General features: G+C 39.6%; 1 protein-coding gene across 1 annotated transcript; it reads right to left on the reverse strand.

Moving 5' to 3' along the window:
* Positions 1-2,770: 2,770 nt before the first annotated feature.
* Positions 2,771-18,419, reverse strand: LOC108874490 (protein lin-7 homolog C). Its single transcript, XM_018662981.2, has 5 exons — positions 18,055-18,419; positions 13,658-13,731; positions 7,612-7,707; positions 3,169-3,238; positions 2,771-3,066 (listed from the first exon to the last, which is right to left on the reverse strand). Exons 1-5 carry the CDS (start codon positions 18,099-18,101, stop codon positions 2,988-2,990), a joined length of 366 nt encoding a protein of 121 aa, XP_018518497.1. The 5' UTR covers positions 18,102-18,419; the 3' UTR covers positions 2,771-2,987.
* Between the last annotated feature and the right edge of the window lie 290 nt (positions 18,420-18,709).

Raw genomic sequence — 18,709 nt, forward strand, 5'->3', positions numbered from 1 at the left:
AACGAAAGCAGCCTTCATAATCTGACAAACTGTCACACTCATTCTTTGATCGTGATGCTGTTGTTGCTGATCCTGACGTGCTGGTTGTGTCAATTTATTTCTCCCTCTACCATCCCAGCATTTCTTTTTCTTTTATTTTATTTTTTGTATTTGAACTCACTTACATAAGTCTATGACATATGTTCATGTTCCTATAATTATATCATATTGAATCCTCTGGCATTAACCTGCCTAATAAAATGTGGAATCCAACCTAAAAGGGTATCCTGTGGAGTTTTCATTATAAATAAATGTAAAAAAGTTTTTTTACATTTAACCTTTCTCCTCAGCATACATTGTGTGTGTCCTTCATGACCCACAGAAACAAAATAATACATTTGTCTTTATTTGAATTCCTGCAATATGTTAGAATATTTTTCATTGAATCATGTTGAACTCGGTGTATACATAATTTTATTAAATCACATGTGATTTGGGCAACTAGTTAACATCACCCATCATATAATAACTCTTGGCCTCATTAGCTCATGGGTCGTTTCAGCTAGTGGTGACATAATGGGGTTGGAAATGGAAGTTTGCAGCTCAGTTGGTAAAAACTTGGTTTCCATTTCCGTTGTTGCTTATTCATTGTTCCCTTATCCTCCACCTCCTGATAACATGGCTGAGGGAGGTAACACTATAATTGCTGTTTCACTGGGGCTAAGAGGCCTAACAAACAAACATGCCATCTTAGAGCAAATAGCAGTGATTACTGATCATTTATTAAACGTATTACCACCCTCCTACAGCAGAAATCTGCATCACATGCACATGGCACGTATTCAGATATATGAATCTGTGACAAGTGACTGTGCTGTGGTTTATAGCACAAGGGTTAACCACTAACAGCACTGATTGTGTAGACAGCAGAGCACACTATGCATTCAGGTATGGCATTTTGTACCATGAGTTGTACCACACAAACCAGTCTGACGCTCTGTATAGCATCATATTTGTGTCGTAAATACTGAGAACAGAAAAAACATACATCTCTGCTCGACAGCTGCTTTCACTATTCATGCTCTCATAAACTCTGAGTCACTGTATTTCACAACTATGGGATTATATCTATGACTTATTACCAAAATACCCCAAATCAAGGCTCTGAAAGCCTGACTGTGCTGAGTATTGATAAATCCCTGGCTCTGTCCGTGGTGCTGAAGTAGCAGATGGAGCCTGGCAGCCTTTTTTTTTTTTTTTTTTTACTATATTGTAGCTTATATACTTGAGCGAGAAGTATCACCTTCATGACCAAACCCTTGAAAAAAAAAAAAGACTAATCACCCACCGAGTTTACATTTGATAAGTAAAACCCTGCTGAGGTCATGATAATTGTAAGGCAGTGATTTCATGTTATCATAATACTTTCCAAGGCTCTCACAGCTGGTAAGCATGTGGTGAGTGCTAAGCTAGTTTTGACTTGTTTTTACAGACAGACGGGCATAATCCCCAACCCCTCCTCCTCCTCTCCTGTCGACCACTCTCATCCCCTCCAGCTCCTCTGCTCTGGGCTGCGGGGTAGTTAAAGCACGGAGCGCAGATTAACACACATGGCTCATCTCGTCAGGAACACTGTCCTAGGTTAAGCTCTTTCCCCTCCCTGAGTCTGCTGTCACTCCTCTGCATGCAACACAAAGACAAGGAAGGGCAGTGGGGGGGCGTGGGCTCAGGTTACCTCACTGACACCACTTTGTGAGAATACATTGCTATATGAGAGTAATACTCACCTTGAAATTACACTACATTCACACTTATGCAGCTGTACATGTCCTACTGCCTGCTAAATCCACAGTCTGTTACTCATGGCTGTGTCACATTGCTATTACCATTATTGACTTTGAATTCCTGACATGTATCCTCTCGAACAGCTGAGGTGTAAATCCTGCCTGTGTCAGACTCTCTTCTCTGAGGATTTACGTGCAGAACACAACATGTTCATGTGCAACAGTCTTGCTCATTTAAATATGCAAAACCACCACCACTAGCTTTGTCACCTTACGGTTAAGGATCATGTTGTCTGAAGAGGATTTGAAGGGAAGAAGAAGAACCCAGAGTGCCTGTGGTATGATTAGAGAGCTGGTTCAACACCAACACTACCAGCATCTGTCATCAGTAACACTAGTATTCATGTATTACATGTGTTGTATACAAGTTTTTGAGTTGATTTATTCACTTTGTTATTCACTAGTCAGTGACCAGTATCATTAGACAGTTTCTGAGATGTCTTCCTGTATCTTCAGTGTGTATGGACCAATCATTACTAAGCACTCTAACTCTAACTGATGCGTTTATGTTCTCTGTTCTCTGTGTCACTGAGAATTCAAAAGCAAATAACTGAGAGTCTGAGTTCATCAGTCAAGACTGCAACTGGACCTCATTTGTCATGACCAATAATGGACAAGTAGAAACCGATGAAAAAAGGCATCTTGCTACATATTACTGTGGGGACACAGTTACCATGTGTGTTTTCCTGTTTTTATGCACATCCTAAAAAACTGAGCACAAATTTTATTTAAAAAAAATAATAATAAAAATAAATAAATCAGAAATATCAGATTTTCATCATGTTTTCCACATGTAAGACTGGAACTCTTTTAATACATCAAGTGGTGTGCTCTTCTTCTGCAGTGGTTTAATGTCACTGACTGAAGAATTAGCTCCACCAACTGTTTATCTTGATGTGGTGACTCCTAATATTCAGTAAATGGAAATGCACCTTAACACACCTCTCTTTTAACTGCTTTTTAATGGTTACCAAGGATACCAAATGATCCTGCATATACAGATCGCTTCCCGTGGTTCCGATGTTTAGCAGATGGATTTGGCAGAAGCTGAACTTTTTAATTCATGCTAAAATCACAGCTGTACTATCACAAAGTCATGTGGTTGGTCTGTTTTGCCTCCACATCAGTGAATGAGTGTACAGTACAGTATATACAGATGTCTGCTTACTTTGCTTCCTCATCTCTGGCTATGAGAAGGCGCATGTGATTGGTTGCAGAGGCGGCTCTCAAGATATCCACAGCTCTGTGAAACAAACAGAGACACAAAAACACATTTACATTGTTGTTACATTACCATCTCCATCACTCACGGGGTTCAAACAAAGACGAGGTACAGTACGATTACCTTTCACTTGTGACTCCTACTAGACTGTCCCCGTTCACCTCCAAGATCTGGTCCCCTGGCATCAGGTTTCCTATCAGAGGTCAAAGAAAGGTCAGATGATGATGCCCTGTGTACTGTGGAGGTATCAGCTCTACAGTATGTGAGAAGAACAGTGTAGTAATGGGAAACATCTCCATTTTCTGGCTTCTGTAGGGCTTAAAGCTGTGCAGCATTGGAGACAAAGGAATCAGTCATCAGGTATCAACAAGACACTCAGACCAACACTGGTGATGTCCAGATTCCTTTCAGAAAGACTGTAGTTTGTATGTAAATCTGTATTTATATGTATAGTCTATATTTGGACAAACAGCTTTGTCTGTTCAGCGAATAAACAGGTGACACTGAAAATGGATCATTACACAGATCACTTCACACTCAGGGATCAGTCATGTGGTCATGAGGTCTGATATTTCATTGTTTTGTTTGAAAGTGTTTGTGTCTGTAAAGTTTTGTGTTTTAATGTGTGTATTTAATGGGTGTATATATTGTTATTGGTTGTGCATTTAGTGCTGTCCTATATGTATTTTATTGTTGAGTTTTATGTCTGCTAAAGGTCCATCACAGAACAGGCACTGAAAATTATCCTAGGCTTAAACATGCTGTGACAGACCATATAGTATGCTAATGCTGCCTAGTTTCTGACTATGGATTTTGGTCTACAGTGTACAGCAGACATCAGCAAGGGAGGCTCCCTCCTGCTGAGAGCACTGCTGTGATAAACAACAGACAAACAACACTGACGTGTATCCGTCCACCAAACCAGGCAATGCACACCGGGGACTTCATCCAACTCTGTCTTCAAACTATTATCAAACTGTGTAATCTATCGTTATGACGTGGGAGGAGCTATGGGCACATCTAGTTCAAGACATAAAAGACAGATAATGTTATAAGACTCACAGTTGGAGTCCTTCTATAACATGACTCTCTCAAAGTTCAATCATCAGCACAAAAGATTAAGAACTGTGTAAGAAAATCAGCTTTTTTGATAAAAAAGGTACAAGTCAGTGTATTTAAATTACTTTATAATACAGACATTAACTACGACTCCTAAGGTGACATGCTCACCACCTTAGGTCTACACACTTTTAAATTCTGGTTCAGTTCAGCAGCTATGGTTCTAAACTGTAAACACAAAGCTTTCTGAAATGAATTTCTCTGCCTATCTGATTCCTGCCTCTACTGGATTCTTCTCAATGCCAATGCCAGCCAAGGCTTTTGGGTACAGTAATATTATCTAAATATACAGTATATACTATAGTATGGCCTGTAGTAACTTCCTTCATCTCCCTCTCTGGTGATATGATGAGTAATAGATGCCAAAAACAGTGTATTACAATTCAGTCTGAAATCAGGAAAGTTATGGAAATCTATGGAAAAACTCCAGTTAAATGTGTGTGAGGTGTTTCAAGACTAACCCGCTCATCAGTAATGTAACCTTACACGGGTTATGAGAAAGTGTTGCTGGATTAATAGTTGATTATATATGCAATCTCAGTCAGTGAGAGGAGGTGATGTAGGTTGCTTTGTAAAAAGTTTCCAGCGATTCTAACTGCAGCAGAGACGTCACTTTGGTGAGTCAGGAGCAGGTTGACACAGGGACGGCAAAGCAGAGTCTTTGACCCTCATACAAGCAGCTAAATGAGACAGCAATATTAAAGTATTGGATATTAAAGTCAAGCATCTGTGGTGTTCTAGGCAGGTTGAGGAAGCTTTAATAAAAAATTAGTTAGGCTGGTGTTTTCTTTTCTCCTGTAAACACTGAATGCATAACTTGAACTTCACTATAAATGTAACAAAAGAATCTCACAAACAAAAGCCATGAAGGTTTTAAGTGCAGGGAGTTCTCTGTTTCATCCCAAAATCTGTGCCCTATATCTATCATTTATGGCACAGAGAAAGTAGGCCATGACAGTGCTGTGGTGTGTTTTATTCATGTTGTCATACGCACATGAGAGAAGCTCCAAAAATACTTCTATCTATCAGTCCAGAGGTCATCAGTCTGTCACCATGTCATCTGTGTCTAACACTCACCTCTCTGCTACTTGTAATTCTGTAATGATGTTGATGTTTAAAAGAGATACACAGTGTAGGAGGATATTCACATTTAAAGAATGGTTGCCAATGTTCAAACACTAAACATTCACACGAGCATGTGTCCTGGTGTATTACAGGATTGCATCAAGGTTTTTGCACAGATAAAATAAAATGAAAATGTTGTATTTGGTTTCATGTGATTTAAGGCGTTCTTCTAAAACAGGGGTGTCCAAAGTTTTTTTTAGTGAGGGCCAAATACGTAAAAATAAACCATGGCCCGGGCCACACATTAGAGGTGACATATTGATACATGAATACTGTGTGTATTTCTAACTTACCTATAATGTGAAGAACATTGCACTCAGTGGGAGCAGTGATGCTGTCCTCTGGATTGAAGGATGGCTGACATGTCAGGAGAAAGTTTGGTGGTTGAGACACGAAGGACTTCACAGAGATGGCTATCAGTCATTCTGGTTCTCAGTCTGCTTTTGTTCTGATTTAACAGAGAAAATGTTTGTTCACAGATGTATGTTGAGCCGAACAGGCTCATCATTCTCTTTGCATGGCGTCTCATCAGAGGAAACTTGGCATTATCCAAACTCTGATAGAAGTCAGGGAGGGAGAGAAGCTGATGTTGACTCTGCAGAGAATCATCACATTGCATTTCAATCAGTTCTAACTGCAGACTTTCTTCCACTTCTTCTGCATCCACCAGGAAGGGGGTTGAGAACAGCTTGATTTGTTTTTCAATGACGCGCTGGTTGAATTCTGTCACGAGAGATGCAATCACAGACACATATTTCTCCTTTTTAGCAGAAAGGTCGACTTTGATGAGGCACTGCTTTATGAAGTCACCGTCTGAGAACGGTTTGCCGTGCTGGGCAATAAGTTTAGCGACTTCATAGCTTGTTGCTGTGGCATTTTCCTGTACTTTGTTAGCACGAAAAAAAACTGTTGTTGAGCTTGCAGGCTAGCTGCCATTTGCTTGAATTTTTGTGTTCGTTCGGCACCGGTGTACGATGCGTAGCTCTGATGCTTGGTCTCATAGTGGCGACGGACATTATACTCTTTCATCACAGCAACAGCCGTTGATTTCTTTGAAGAAATATTCATTTTCCCACCGTGTTTGAAATCTTCTACACTCACTTGCTACTTTGCGTTTCTTCGGTACTGCTACCATTTCTGCTGACTAACGGTAAAAGTTTTTCTTCGCTTACCGGAATTTTATTTAGTGGAGAAGCACCGTTTCCTTGGCTGGCTCCATCTAGTGTTGAAACTGAGAAGTGCAACAGAGCTGAGCTCAAGCTTCTTGTGCGGGCCATATTCAATTATATTTTCAGAATTTGCTGCGGGCCAATAAAAACTGCCTCGCGGGCCGCAGTTGGCCCGCGGGCCGTAGTTTGGACACCCCTGTTCTAAAATATGGAAGGAAATGGAAAATTATACAAATAGCTGCTAGCCTCATTTATTCCTGCTGACCAAACTGAACAAAACGCAAATTAAAATTTTTATTCATTAAAAAGCTGCTTTACTGAAGATTTACTGATTTCCACTCAACACAGAGGCAATGTAACAACCTCTCACTTTTCACATGATTTTTACCTCTTAGTTTCCCACAGGTCACTCCTGTTTATATTTCCTGACTTTTAATGTTTCACAGCAGCTCCAGTCCAGTCTAATACTGTATGACTGAAACAGCCAGTAATACTTACTAAGTAGGCTGTTGTATTTGGCAAATTGTTATCTGTTTACAGGAGTAATCTCATGAGTTTCTCCCACAGTGACAGGAATACTCACTTAGTGTTTAGGGGGTTAGAGGAAAAAAGGAAAAGGTGACACTCAATCACTCAGTCATTCATAGACAGACATTGTTTACACAGCTGGTTCTTGGGATCATCTCGAGAGGGTGAAAGACGACCTCAAGACGGTAAATAAATAAAATAATTTAAAAAAAAAAAATATATATATATATATATATATATATATATATATATATATACACTGATCAGCCATAACATTATGACCACTGGTGGATGAAGTGAATAACATCAATCATCTCATTACAACACAATGTTCTGCTGAGGAACCTTTGGTCCTGACATTCATTTGGATGTTACTTTGTCACGTACCACTCACCTAAATATTGTCACAAACCAAGCACACACCCCTCCAATGGCAACAACACTCTCCAATGTCAGGAGCCTCCCCCAGCAGGATAATGTTCCCACCACACCACAAAAACTGCTCAGAAATGTCCCGAGGGACACGATAAAAAGAGCCAAAGCTGTGGACCTGGGCTCCAAACTCCCAAGATCCCAGGACAACATCATGACAGGACAACATACACTCAGAGGGTACAGCATTTACCATCACTTGAAGCAAGGCCTCCTGGTAAAATCCGTTTCACGTAGACTCCAAACTCCTCTCCAGTTTGCTCCTTCACTCCACCGATGACTTTAATTCCTGTTGGAAGACGAGAAATCACTTTATAGACTGATGACTGTGATTATAAAGACAGAAGATTCTCTTCTTGCTTATTGGTCATAGGGAGAACATTTGAATCTCACTGTAAAGTTTCAAGATTTAATTGAATAAAGAATAATTTAATAAAGATCCACACAGCAAGAAAAATACATGTACAACAGTCAACTTACTATCTAGGTACCATTTCATTGATATGTACTGTATCATAGCATTAACTAACAGCTCAGCGAGATTTATTTCACCTATAAGTCACCACTGCACTACTTCATGTCTGTATCACTATTTATACAAACAGTATTTCCACAATAAAAAGCTGGTGAAGTCCAAATGGAACAAATGCTAATTAGTGTACATAAATGAATAATGATAACTTGGTCCAGATGGAATTTTGAATATTGTGATCTCAGGGAGGTGAGGGTAAGGTCATTTGTCAGCAGCTGCCATTTTATTGGCATACTGCTGACAGAAGAGGAATGCGAGGGTCACATAAGTCAGCTCTGCGGTCATTCTTTGACTTCAAGGACCAGGACTGTGCTCATTCACTAAACAAGTGTTAGGTCCTCTGAGATTGGGGAAATTGATTTCAATTTTGAGTTACATGGTCAAAATGTTTATTTACTATATGTGGTAGATTATCAACACTAGGTTTTGTTCTAAAGACAGGTCTGTAATAACAGTGAAGTGACCCCAGCTGTACTGTAGCTAATATCTGACAGCACAATCTACTGGTTAGAATGAATTAAAGGCTAGGTTTAGGAGTCTAGTTTAGTTTTGGGTTTAGTTTATGTTGATGAAACATCTTTTTGCATTCCCTTTTTCTCCATCTTTAATTTACTGTTGTGTTGTATGTATTGATGTATAAACTACAGAACAAACAAGGAATACTGACATTGGTCATTGCCCTGCGTGGCTTCTTAGATTGGTGTCAAATGGCAAAAGGTCTTTGTGGATCGTAGATAACACATGCAAGGGAGACTGTAGCTCAGGAAGTAGAGCAGGTCGCTCATTAATCAGAGTCAGTGGGCCCATCTCCAGCTCCTCCAGTCCACATACCGAAGTATCCTCAGGTAAGATACTGATTCCTAAATTACCCCTGATGGCAAAACCACTGGTGTGTGAATGTGTGTGCGTGTGCTTAGAGAGCTCTGTACTGACAGAACAAACACTGGATGAATGTGTGTGTGAACGGGTGAATGTGACAGGTAGTGTAAAGCACTTTGAGTGGTCGACATGACTAGAAAAGCACTATATAAGTGCAGTCCATTTACCATTTACCATTACTGTACTGACCTCAATCCTCAACATCCCAACCAGCTTCTGGGTTACAGGTGTAAGTGGTACCAGTTCCCTTCAGGAGGTCCTGACCATGTTTTTCCCTGATCCAATATTTATTTGAGAAATATACTGATACAAAAATCCTTATGTACACTGCTCACTTGGGGTGGGGGTGTTACAGTTGTGCATTAGTGGTTACAGTGTAGTTACAGTGGCTTCATGCATACGCTCCACAGCAGACATGCAACTCCTCAGAACTGGACTGAACCAACTGTGATTGGTCAGCTTAGGCTGCTTGTTATTTCTCATTCAAGTTTCAGCTGCCAGTGGAGATTTTGCAAAGAAATGATAAGTTACATAATGAAAGAATAATATGGCCTGTAGTTGTGGTCATATCAAGGGATGAGAGCCAACGACTGCACAGCTGTTATATCAAATATAAACCCAGTTTTGGTTTAAAATAGGTCTACTATAAACTGCTAAAGTATGTACATACATTTATCTGTTGATTAATTGCATTAGAAAATACACTCAGGTTCCAGTTTTTTAGGTCAACAATCCTTCTATTGTTAATGTTATAATGTTCAGTTCTTGTTGCAGCTGTTTTAGAGAGGTGTTGGGTCAGTTGGTCAGCTGAAAGTGCAGCACACATTCCTGCAGCTGCTGTGGCATCTACACCATTCAGCTGATGGACAAACAGAGTGATTTAAAGTCTGTATGAGCAGATCAACCTTCATTGATCATTCACCTAAAATATTCCTGCACACACTGAACAGAACACACTTAAACCAGAGAGTTTCTGCATCTCTGACAATCCTTCAGATTCCCCTAAATCCATTTTCCATCACTGTACTTGAAGTACATACAGTGAAATCACTGAAGCCTAGCTGGTACAGTCTACCTAATTTAACTATTAGATCAGGGCTTCTTTAGCTTAAGGCTGCTGCTGGCCTGTAACCACAGAGACAAAATGGTAACACTAATTGGGTCTGGAGTGAAGGGGCGCATGTTAATTATCGCCTGTTGGAAGAATGGGGTTATATTGTTCTTCGTCTCAGTCCTTCCTCCTTTCTTACTCTCCTCTGAGGAAAACAGTCTCTTGTTCTTCTGTTCAGCCTCAAAGCGTTCTCCTCCCCTCGCCTATCATCAGATAAGAAAAACATCATTCTAATGCATAAGCAGTTGGAGCAACTACAAAAGCCATACTTCTCCTCTCTTCTTATTCAGCTTCATATTTTGTTTTCCAAATTATTTCCTGCTTGTAATGTGTCGAGGGCATGTTTGCTACCCAGGGATTAAGTGTCCCAACAGATCTTGTAAAGATCACACAATTCAAAGTGATGAAAAAGACTCAGTTTCTTCTTAACATGGTTTACCCCAGATGACAGAAGAACATAATAAATAACATTTTATTGAATCACACAGAGCCATTTGGACATCTGAGGACTGAAAAACTGTTTCTTTAAAGCAGTAGCACTTTTGCAGATTCTACCAACACGTCGACAAAATAAACTGTGACAAGGATGATGGAAACTACCTCCCACTCACATGCTGAGGTGGTACAGCTTTCAGCTGCATTAACAAAGACATTAGCACATTAGTGCTGTGTTCAGTGTAAGACAGCAGAGTGTTTGCTACAGCGTACCTGATGCTGTGGAAGCTTCAGGTGTACAGAAGGGGGGTCTTTAGGCTTTATGTATTGGAACAGTGTGCACTTGAACATGCTCAGCAACAATAAGCTGATTTGCTTCTCACACGTGTGCTGCTATTAGTACTGTGGGTCCACACACACACACACACACACACACACACACACACACCTTCAACCCTTCCTCCAGCTCTCTCCTCACATGCTATACCTTGCCTGCTGTCTTTATTGCATTCTATTCATTATGGTCATTCGTTCACAAAGTACATTCATTCATTTCTGGATGTAATTTTATGTTGTGTCCTGCATTTTTATTTAAAGTGCATATTTAATGAGCTGTTCCTGAAAATCATTGTTTTTAAAGACACTTCTGGCGTGCATTTCCTCTGACAGTTTTTATGCTGTAGAGGCAACTGATAGAGTATGTGTGCACAATTCTTTGGAGGTGTCTCGTATCAAATTATTTCAGTGTTTAAAAAACAGACAGCCATTGGTACAAACTCCACAGACATTTCAAAATGCTCAATATTCACACTGATCACATGGATATAAGCTCATTATTAAGACATTAATGTGTTATAAGTTACTATTGAATAATAACACCTTGTATATAAATTGGCTGCCAGCACCTGTTAACAAAACAAATTCTAGTCATTTACAAAGTACTCTGTAATGTACATTGTGTCATTATGACTAGAGTTTATAAGTTACATAATGTATTCATATGTATATAGCCTCATTGACCTATATTATATTATTATATTAATAGCATATGTCTGTCACTGCAATTAGAACAAACTCTATTCAAAATTCGTTGTGCTAAATATTGCACATCATGATGACAAGCACAAGCAGTTGTATACAGTAGAAATGTCATGTCATATATATATATATATATACATATACATATACTATACTATACTATACTATACTATACTATACTATACTATACTCACTGTATCAGTTGTTTTAATCATTCTGGATACATTCACAATAAGCAACAATTTAGTTTTGAGAGGACTGTGTGATTATAAACATATCTCCTGTTATGTGCAGCACCTCTTCAGCAGGATATTTTAGTTTTACTGTAATTGCATGTTCGGGCACAAGCTCCACCACAGTTGTGTTGTGGAAGTGAAGCAAGGATAAAAACAACAGCAGCTCCTGCATTCTTAACCCAGCTGAGTTAAGTGGGTTAGGGCTTTGCCACATGACCTACTTCCCCTCTCAGGCAAAAACACTGATACAAGGATACCTACTCTGCAGAGAAAATCCCTTTAAAAGTAGGACTTATATCATTTCAGCTGTTCAAAATCAGGCTTCATAGCCAGATAGTGGAGGATGATGGAGTAAGGCTTTGCACTGTTTGATTTAAACTGAACAACATGATGTGCACTTTAATAAGATAAAATAACTGTTATGATTGATTCATCTAATATAGGAGAGTTGCTACACACACTAACAAAATTAGCTGCTATGAATTAATGTAGGCACAGTACCAGGAGGACAAAATATCCTGAAACAACATTAGTGGGGACATTTGTCATCTCAAATAATGTTATGTGGAGGTTTCAGTGTAGCCATAAATTTAGTCTAGAGCTGACACCAGGAGAGAAACTTCATGGAAATATCTAGATACATTCCTCTGCTAAGAATCAGACTTCAGTTGGCCCTGCCTTTCAGAATAAAAGCAGAGCAGATTTTAAAGGATCTGGACTAGATGTCATCTGAAATACCATACCAAAAACAATGATTAAACAATAAAAGACTCTGTCTCTGGTAGTCATGAAACCACTAAGAATGATGTGTTTTTTAAATGTGTTTTTATGTGTTATTGTAAATAAACAACCGTTTGCTAACACATTCACCATAACAACTTTACAACAGCTTGTTCTACTACCCAAATTTTGCTATAAAGCTGTTATTAACATTTTAACAAAAAGCATATCTTCATCTGAGCTTCATCCCTCCCTGTTGTTCTGAAGACATGCTTGTTATTGAAAACATTGCTGCTTTGATATTTAGCTATAATTGGTGCTGCTTTAACTTTAACTGTGTGTGTGTGCGACCTTGTCTCTCCAGATTCTGCCATGTTGTCTTGTTTTGACTTGTGCAACTTTTTAAAGTAGATACTATGATCTGTATTTTTTTAAAGTAATTTGTTATATTTTCTGATGCACAGATATGTCTAACTACTAACTACTACTAATATACTACTACAGTCTAACTTTAACTGTGAGGATGACACACATATGTATGACGTGACACATCTGTTCAGTTGTGCCAAATTGCCAAAGATGTCTTCCACAGTTTATACTGTGAGTAAAGTGTTTTATGTGGAATTTACTTGTACTCCTACCTGTGTGGGTTTCCTCTGTGTGCTCCAGTTTTCATCCACAGTTCAAAGACATGCAGGTGAATTGGAGTAAGTTTTGTCTGTGTGTGTGTGTGTGTGTGTGTGTGTGTGTGTGTGTGTTAAGCTTTGATCATACTTTGGTACAGATGTGGATGGCTGCAGCTGCAGACTGACAGCTCCACACATGCGCACTACTAAACAACGTGGTGATCTCTGTATTTACTGTATTTAGCTGAATGACAACAAGAAGGAAAAGTCAAAAAAAGATGGTGCATGGTCAGAGACTTTAGATGTGAGGGTGTGTCCTGTGTGGACATCTGCATGGACCCTCACACCACAACCAAGAACTGGCCTTTAGCTGTAAGACAGACTGGCAACCTGCTCAGAGTGAACCCTGTCTCTCTCCTAATGAATGCTGGGATAAGCCCCAGCCCCTGACGACCATGAACTGTATAAAGAGTTATAGTGAAATGCAGAGAGAGGACAGAGCACATACAGGAACAAAGTTTCCTACATGTTTGCTTTGAGAAATCTTTGAAGGGGAAGAGCCCGGGCAAGTCACAATTGGAAAGTCACTAATGAAACACAAATATGACATTTCCAACCATGAAAAGACAGAAGTGGCTGCTGCAGAGAAAATAATGACTTACCCAGGCCATTCTCACAGTCTGTAAACTCCATGGAATGAACAGCTCGATCTACTCCATATGGACCCATTAGTGTCCTGTTAGAGACAGAGGGATGAAGAGAGGGAGGGACAGACAAAAGAGACAAAAAGACAAAAGATAAGTATACCATAATCTTAACTATGACAGTTAAATGTGATTTTCTTGTTTTTCTGTCACAGACTAGGCCCTTTGGTTGTAAAGATACGCAGTCAGACCATGACTCTCAATGTGTAGAAGCAATTCACTTGAGTTTGAGGTGAATACTGAGCATTATGAATACTGAGGTAGGTGGAGGCACTTTACAGAACATTTCCATATGCCAGTCACAGAAAACAGGGAGTGTGCCCCGGTATCCGCTAAACACATTTACTTGTACAAATAAATGTCTTCCGCACATCAATAAATACTGTACATGTAACCATCAAAAAAGTCTTTTAACCTCGACCTAAAACTGTTTTCACATTCATCATTGTGCCATGTCAGATACACAATTGTGCTGAAGGGTGTTTTTTTCCTCTCTTTCTGTATAAACAGCTGACACTGAAAATCTGGAGGTAGGGTGGGTAGTCTAACATGTGAATGGAAGAAACTGTAGCTGAGTGACACAAGTTACAATCCTCTTGACAGTTTTTGTTGTGCCGGTGTGGAGTAAATGGTGACATAGCTCATGCAGTCCCTGGACAAATACAGTCAGTCACTGGTGAGACCACTGTTCAGTTGACACCGCCTCATATCACTTGCTGGGAGTTGCATATATACACCTCTGGATGCAACACTGATGGATAAAGATTCAAAGCATGTGACTCCTCCATGTACATTTTTAGCATAAGAGCAATCCAGCACTGAGCTCTGACTCAAGAAAATATATTCAGTTTCAGTAGTGTTGAAAAGGAATCTTAGTGCTGGTCTGTGTGTCTGCAGTTTCCACCTCAGTCAACAATCCACCCAAGAATGAACCAGCAGACTTTAAAATAGTGCAGCAGAGGCAGTGACAGTCTTCTCTCTGACAGGTCTCACCCCCAGATGCGTTCATTTAGCATACCGAAAATACTCACCATCAAACACACAGCATCTTGTTTTATTAACCCCTGAGAAATGTAGAGCGTGTGTGGGATTCTTTGCTTCACATACATCAAATATGATGTCTGCATGTGATCACATACTATGTAGCATATATGAACACAGCTGATCCTGTCTGTGGGATATCAAGACTATTTGTCTTTAATGGTGCAACACTGAGGACAAAGTGCTTTTTCCAGTCACCCACAGTTAAATGAGACAAAACATTTTAAAAATAATAAAATAAAAAGCATCTTGGTCAGAGCTCACACACTGTACAGTAATCTCTAGTAGATGAGGTTGGCAGAAATTATTGTAGTCTTATGTAAGAGTACTGCACAAGACCACTCTGCTTCTGCCCAGTTTTCCTAATCCATCTGACATTGGCTCAAGTAGCAATTAAATAACATCCATTTGCTATGACTGCACACCACAAAAGATAATGTAAAACACTGGAGATGAATAAAATAAAGCAGTTGCTTATCCGTAAATATTATTAGCAACACTTTGTTAGTCAATTCAATAAACTGGGAATCTGGAACAATGTCTTCTCAGCAATGACACTTGCAGTTCCCCGTTTGCTTGCCACCCGAATGACAAGAAGGGTTATAAATATTTCAGCTGCAGAGGGTTCACCAGTAACAACCTGTCACTTCCCTCCTATCAGTGAAACAATGAGGCTAATTGAGGACACGCTGAACTTCAAATGAAAACACTGTCCTTATGAATAAAAGCAGCAGCAGAATGTACTATTCATAAAATGTGGGGACAGAAATTAGAGTGAAGCATTATTCATATTACCAATGATGTGGAAACACAAATTCAGATATTCTTAAGACAGAGACACTCTCCTGCTTCCATTCATGTGCATGTTAAATCTTAACAGTTTCCCAGTATATGTGAATCTCCATTGGAGATCTTTACTCGAGATACGTTTCTTTCTCTCTCTCTCTCTCTCTCTCTCTCTCTCTCTCTCTCCCTCCTGGAAAACGCCTGGACAGCCTCCCTTTCAGGACTAGGAAAAGCAGCTGTATATGAAAGAATGTGGTATAATCCTCTAAATAGAGAAAACAGAATAAATACAGATCCCGCTATATTGCCGTTAAAGCGACCTCTGATTATGCCACCTTTGCTTGTTTACACTGAGTCAAATAAAGCTGGTGTAATGTTGTCCCAGTGCATGCTTTTAGATGGCATGCTGGTGTAGCAGAATCAGAGGTGTGATGTGCAACAAAACAGCGTCTGTCCTGACATACTAACTCTCCAAGGGCCTTAACACTGTCACCATCACTGAATTATATTTTATGTATGTTTTTCCCATTAATACTATAATTAATACTATTAAATTGTATTAAATTGTTCCCAATAGTCTATTTTCTTCATCTCATAGCTTTCCTCTTGGTTGTGCTGCTTCCAATACAGTCTGTTTATGTTAGAGTTTTTATCCAATCAGATTTCAGCCCCGTGTTGCTAGGGTAGCAGAAATCTGCCTTAAGGCCTTCAGAATCAACAGTGCATGCCCCTGTAATTTAAAATGAATAGCAATGAAACTGTTGCCTCATGGATGCTTCGGCATTTCCATGACTTTTGATTGGATGGTCAGACAGCGTGTGCTGGTCAGAGCTAGCAAACCTCATCTATAGCTACTAGTGCAAGCTAAAACATGTTAGTATAGATTTAGTGGCTGTTTTTTTTAACCCACAATGGCTGAAGGAGGAGGAAGAGTTCAGTGACTCTGTAGTAGAGGTTTATCTGTACCTCTCAGTCCCAACAATAAGTCCTTTTCTATTGTCATGGAGGCTAACGCTGAAAGTCGAGTCTGCCTGATTGCATTTATCGCAGTAGCAGAGACCTATTGAATTGTGTTAATTGGCTTTTTATAGAATTGATTTAGTAATGGAATTTATTCTAGTTACATGTCTGTGATGCAAAGTTCTGTTATACTGTGTTTCTGTATCATAATGACAGTATTAAGAGGTGGGTTAATTCAGGTAGGACACCAGTGAAGGCCTAGGTCTTCCTACATTCCTCCATCATGAAACACTCTGTAGGAGACTAAGCTCCAACTGAAAACTTTCAGGACACAAAGATTAGACATTAACGTACGACAAGTTTTCGTGTGTTATTTAAAAAGAGAAAAAACGTTAAGTAATGATATCATAAGCTAAAATCACCTGTCCTTGTTGTGTTATAGGCTACAGGTGTTCCTATAACCATTTCAGCATTCAATATATTGAGTGACGGTCACAGGGTTAACATAATTAAGAAGCCTGAAGTTTCAGTTACAAAAAAAAACTACACTAGACTACTGGGTGAGCACTGAGTATGAGAATATTGGCTTTTTACATATTTTCTACTAGTAAAGATGATTTAAACAAAGCATTAAAGACGCAATCAGTTCATATTGCTTCATCATTAATGTTCAACAGTAGAACCTGCTATGACTCCTCAAATAACCCCTATCAAATCTGTTATAATGTTTTTTGCTGTAATAGTCTCCAGAGGTGTGTCACACCGTCTCTTTTGAAAGGAAACAAGTTAGTATTGTTTTTAAAAAACAAAACAAAACAAAACTCAAAACAGTAAACAGAATTCAACAGCAGAAGAGGAGATGTTAGAGAAAGGTCCCAGTTGTTCACAGCTGTATTTGGTCAACAGGACGTCATTATTAAGAATTCATTTGGTATTATCCTGACTCCTGATCTGAATTCATTCATTTAGATTTGTCGACAAACCTACATCTGAACTAGTAGGCAGCTACATAATCAGATGAACTGTGCTGAAGGATAATTACACTACATTTTAAGCTATAGAATGGCCACTAATGCAAAAGCAAACCTAAGACCACGAGCTCTCCGTGCGCACGAGCGCGACAGACGACAGATGGAGGGAGGTCGATCTTATTCAGTTACCAAAATAACAGCAGAAAACACACACACACACACACACACACACACACACGCCTAAGTGTTGTTTAGGCATTAGTTCCTCTTCACACCCACATTAAACACATTCTGACAAAGCGCCTCCGTTTCCAAACACAGTAGCATGCTGCACCGTGTTTACCGCTCTACCCAGCGACCGAGTTTACCGCTCCGCGCGCGCGCGAGCGAGCGCCAACGAGCCCCACTTGAATTAAACCTTGATTTGCCACAAACAGTAACCACTCCATGTCACCTGTTCTTCTAGAAACAGAAGCCGTTAATATACAACAACACACATTCAACACTTATCTAAAGTATATTTTAAAAAACAGCGGCGTCGACCCGAGAGTTCCGTCCATAAAGACCTTCAGAGACCGCGCGCCGTTTGATTTTTACCTGCTAATGATGACAGCTCCTTTATACATGACTGAAAAGGTTGGCATCTTGACATGGAGCCCGCTTCTCCGGTGAGACGGACGGTCGGTCGGAGCTTCCCCAGCCTTCAGCCTTCAGCTTTCAGCCACATGATGGTCTGTCTACACAGGCAGCCTGCCTCTAATTCCAGTTAACCAGGCTGTCGGTTCCAAACATCTCCACCTTCATCCACACGTTTAATCTCTTACATAACTGAAGTCGCCGAAAAATTAGAAAAGGGCACAGAGAGCACCGAGACTGCAAATGATTTTGGCGAGGTTTTTCATTCCTCATCCAGACTACCTGCCAGCTGTCTCTACCTGTTGGACAACAAGTATTTAATTGTTGCATGAACCAAGAGCGGAAGTTACATGAGCACTGAGGAATACTCTCAGCAAAACCTGTTCATTTTAGAAGCTTATTGTTGTTGTTATTAATAATTCGCAGTTGCAGTAAGTGTGTTGAATATTTTACATGTTTGTAAAAAAAAATGTATTTACTTAGGTTTATTCAACATTGTTACAGGGATTTTTTTTATTAACACTTACATTAAAAAAATCTGATCATCTAAAGCTCAGTGTGAAAATAACACAGTCATAAAGGTAAATGACATTTACACACAATAGGAAATATGTGG

The sequence above is a fragment of the Lates calcarifer genome, unplaced genomic scaffold (assembly GCF_001640805.2).
Source record: "Lates calcarifer isolate ASB-BC8 unplaced genomic scaffold, TLL_Latcal_v3 _unitig_541_quiver_2569, whole genome shotgun sequence".
NCBI lineage: Eukaryota > Metazoa > Chordata > Actinopteri > Centropomidae > Lates > Lates calcarifer.

Coding starts and splice junctions, on each gene's coding strand:
- LOC108874490 (XM_018662981.2), bottom strand. CDS start 18,101: ATGCCAACCTTTTCAGTCATGTATAAAGGAGCTGTCATCATTAGCAG. Junction 13,732..18,054: donor GGAGCTGTCATCATTAGCAG/GTAAAAATCAAA, acceptor TGTCTCTAACAG/GACACTAATGGGTCCATATG. Junction 7,708..13,657: donor AGACTGTGAGAATGGCCTGG/GTAAGTCATTAT, acceptor GTCTTCCAACAG/GAATTAAAGTCATCGGTGGA.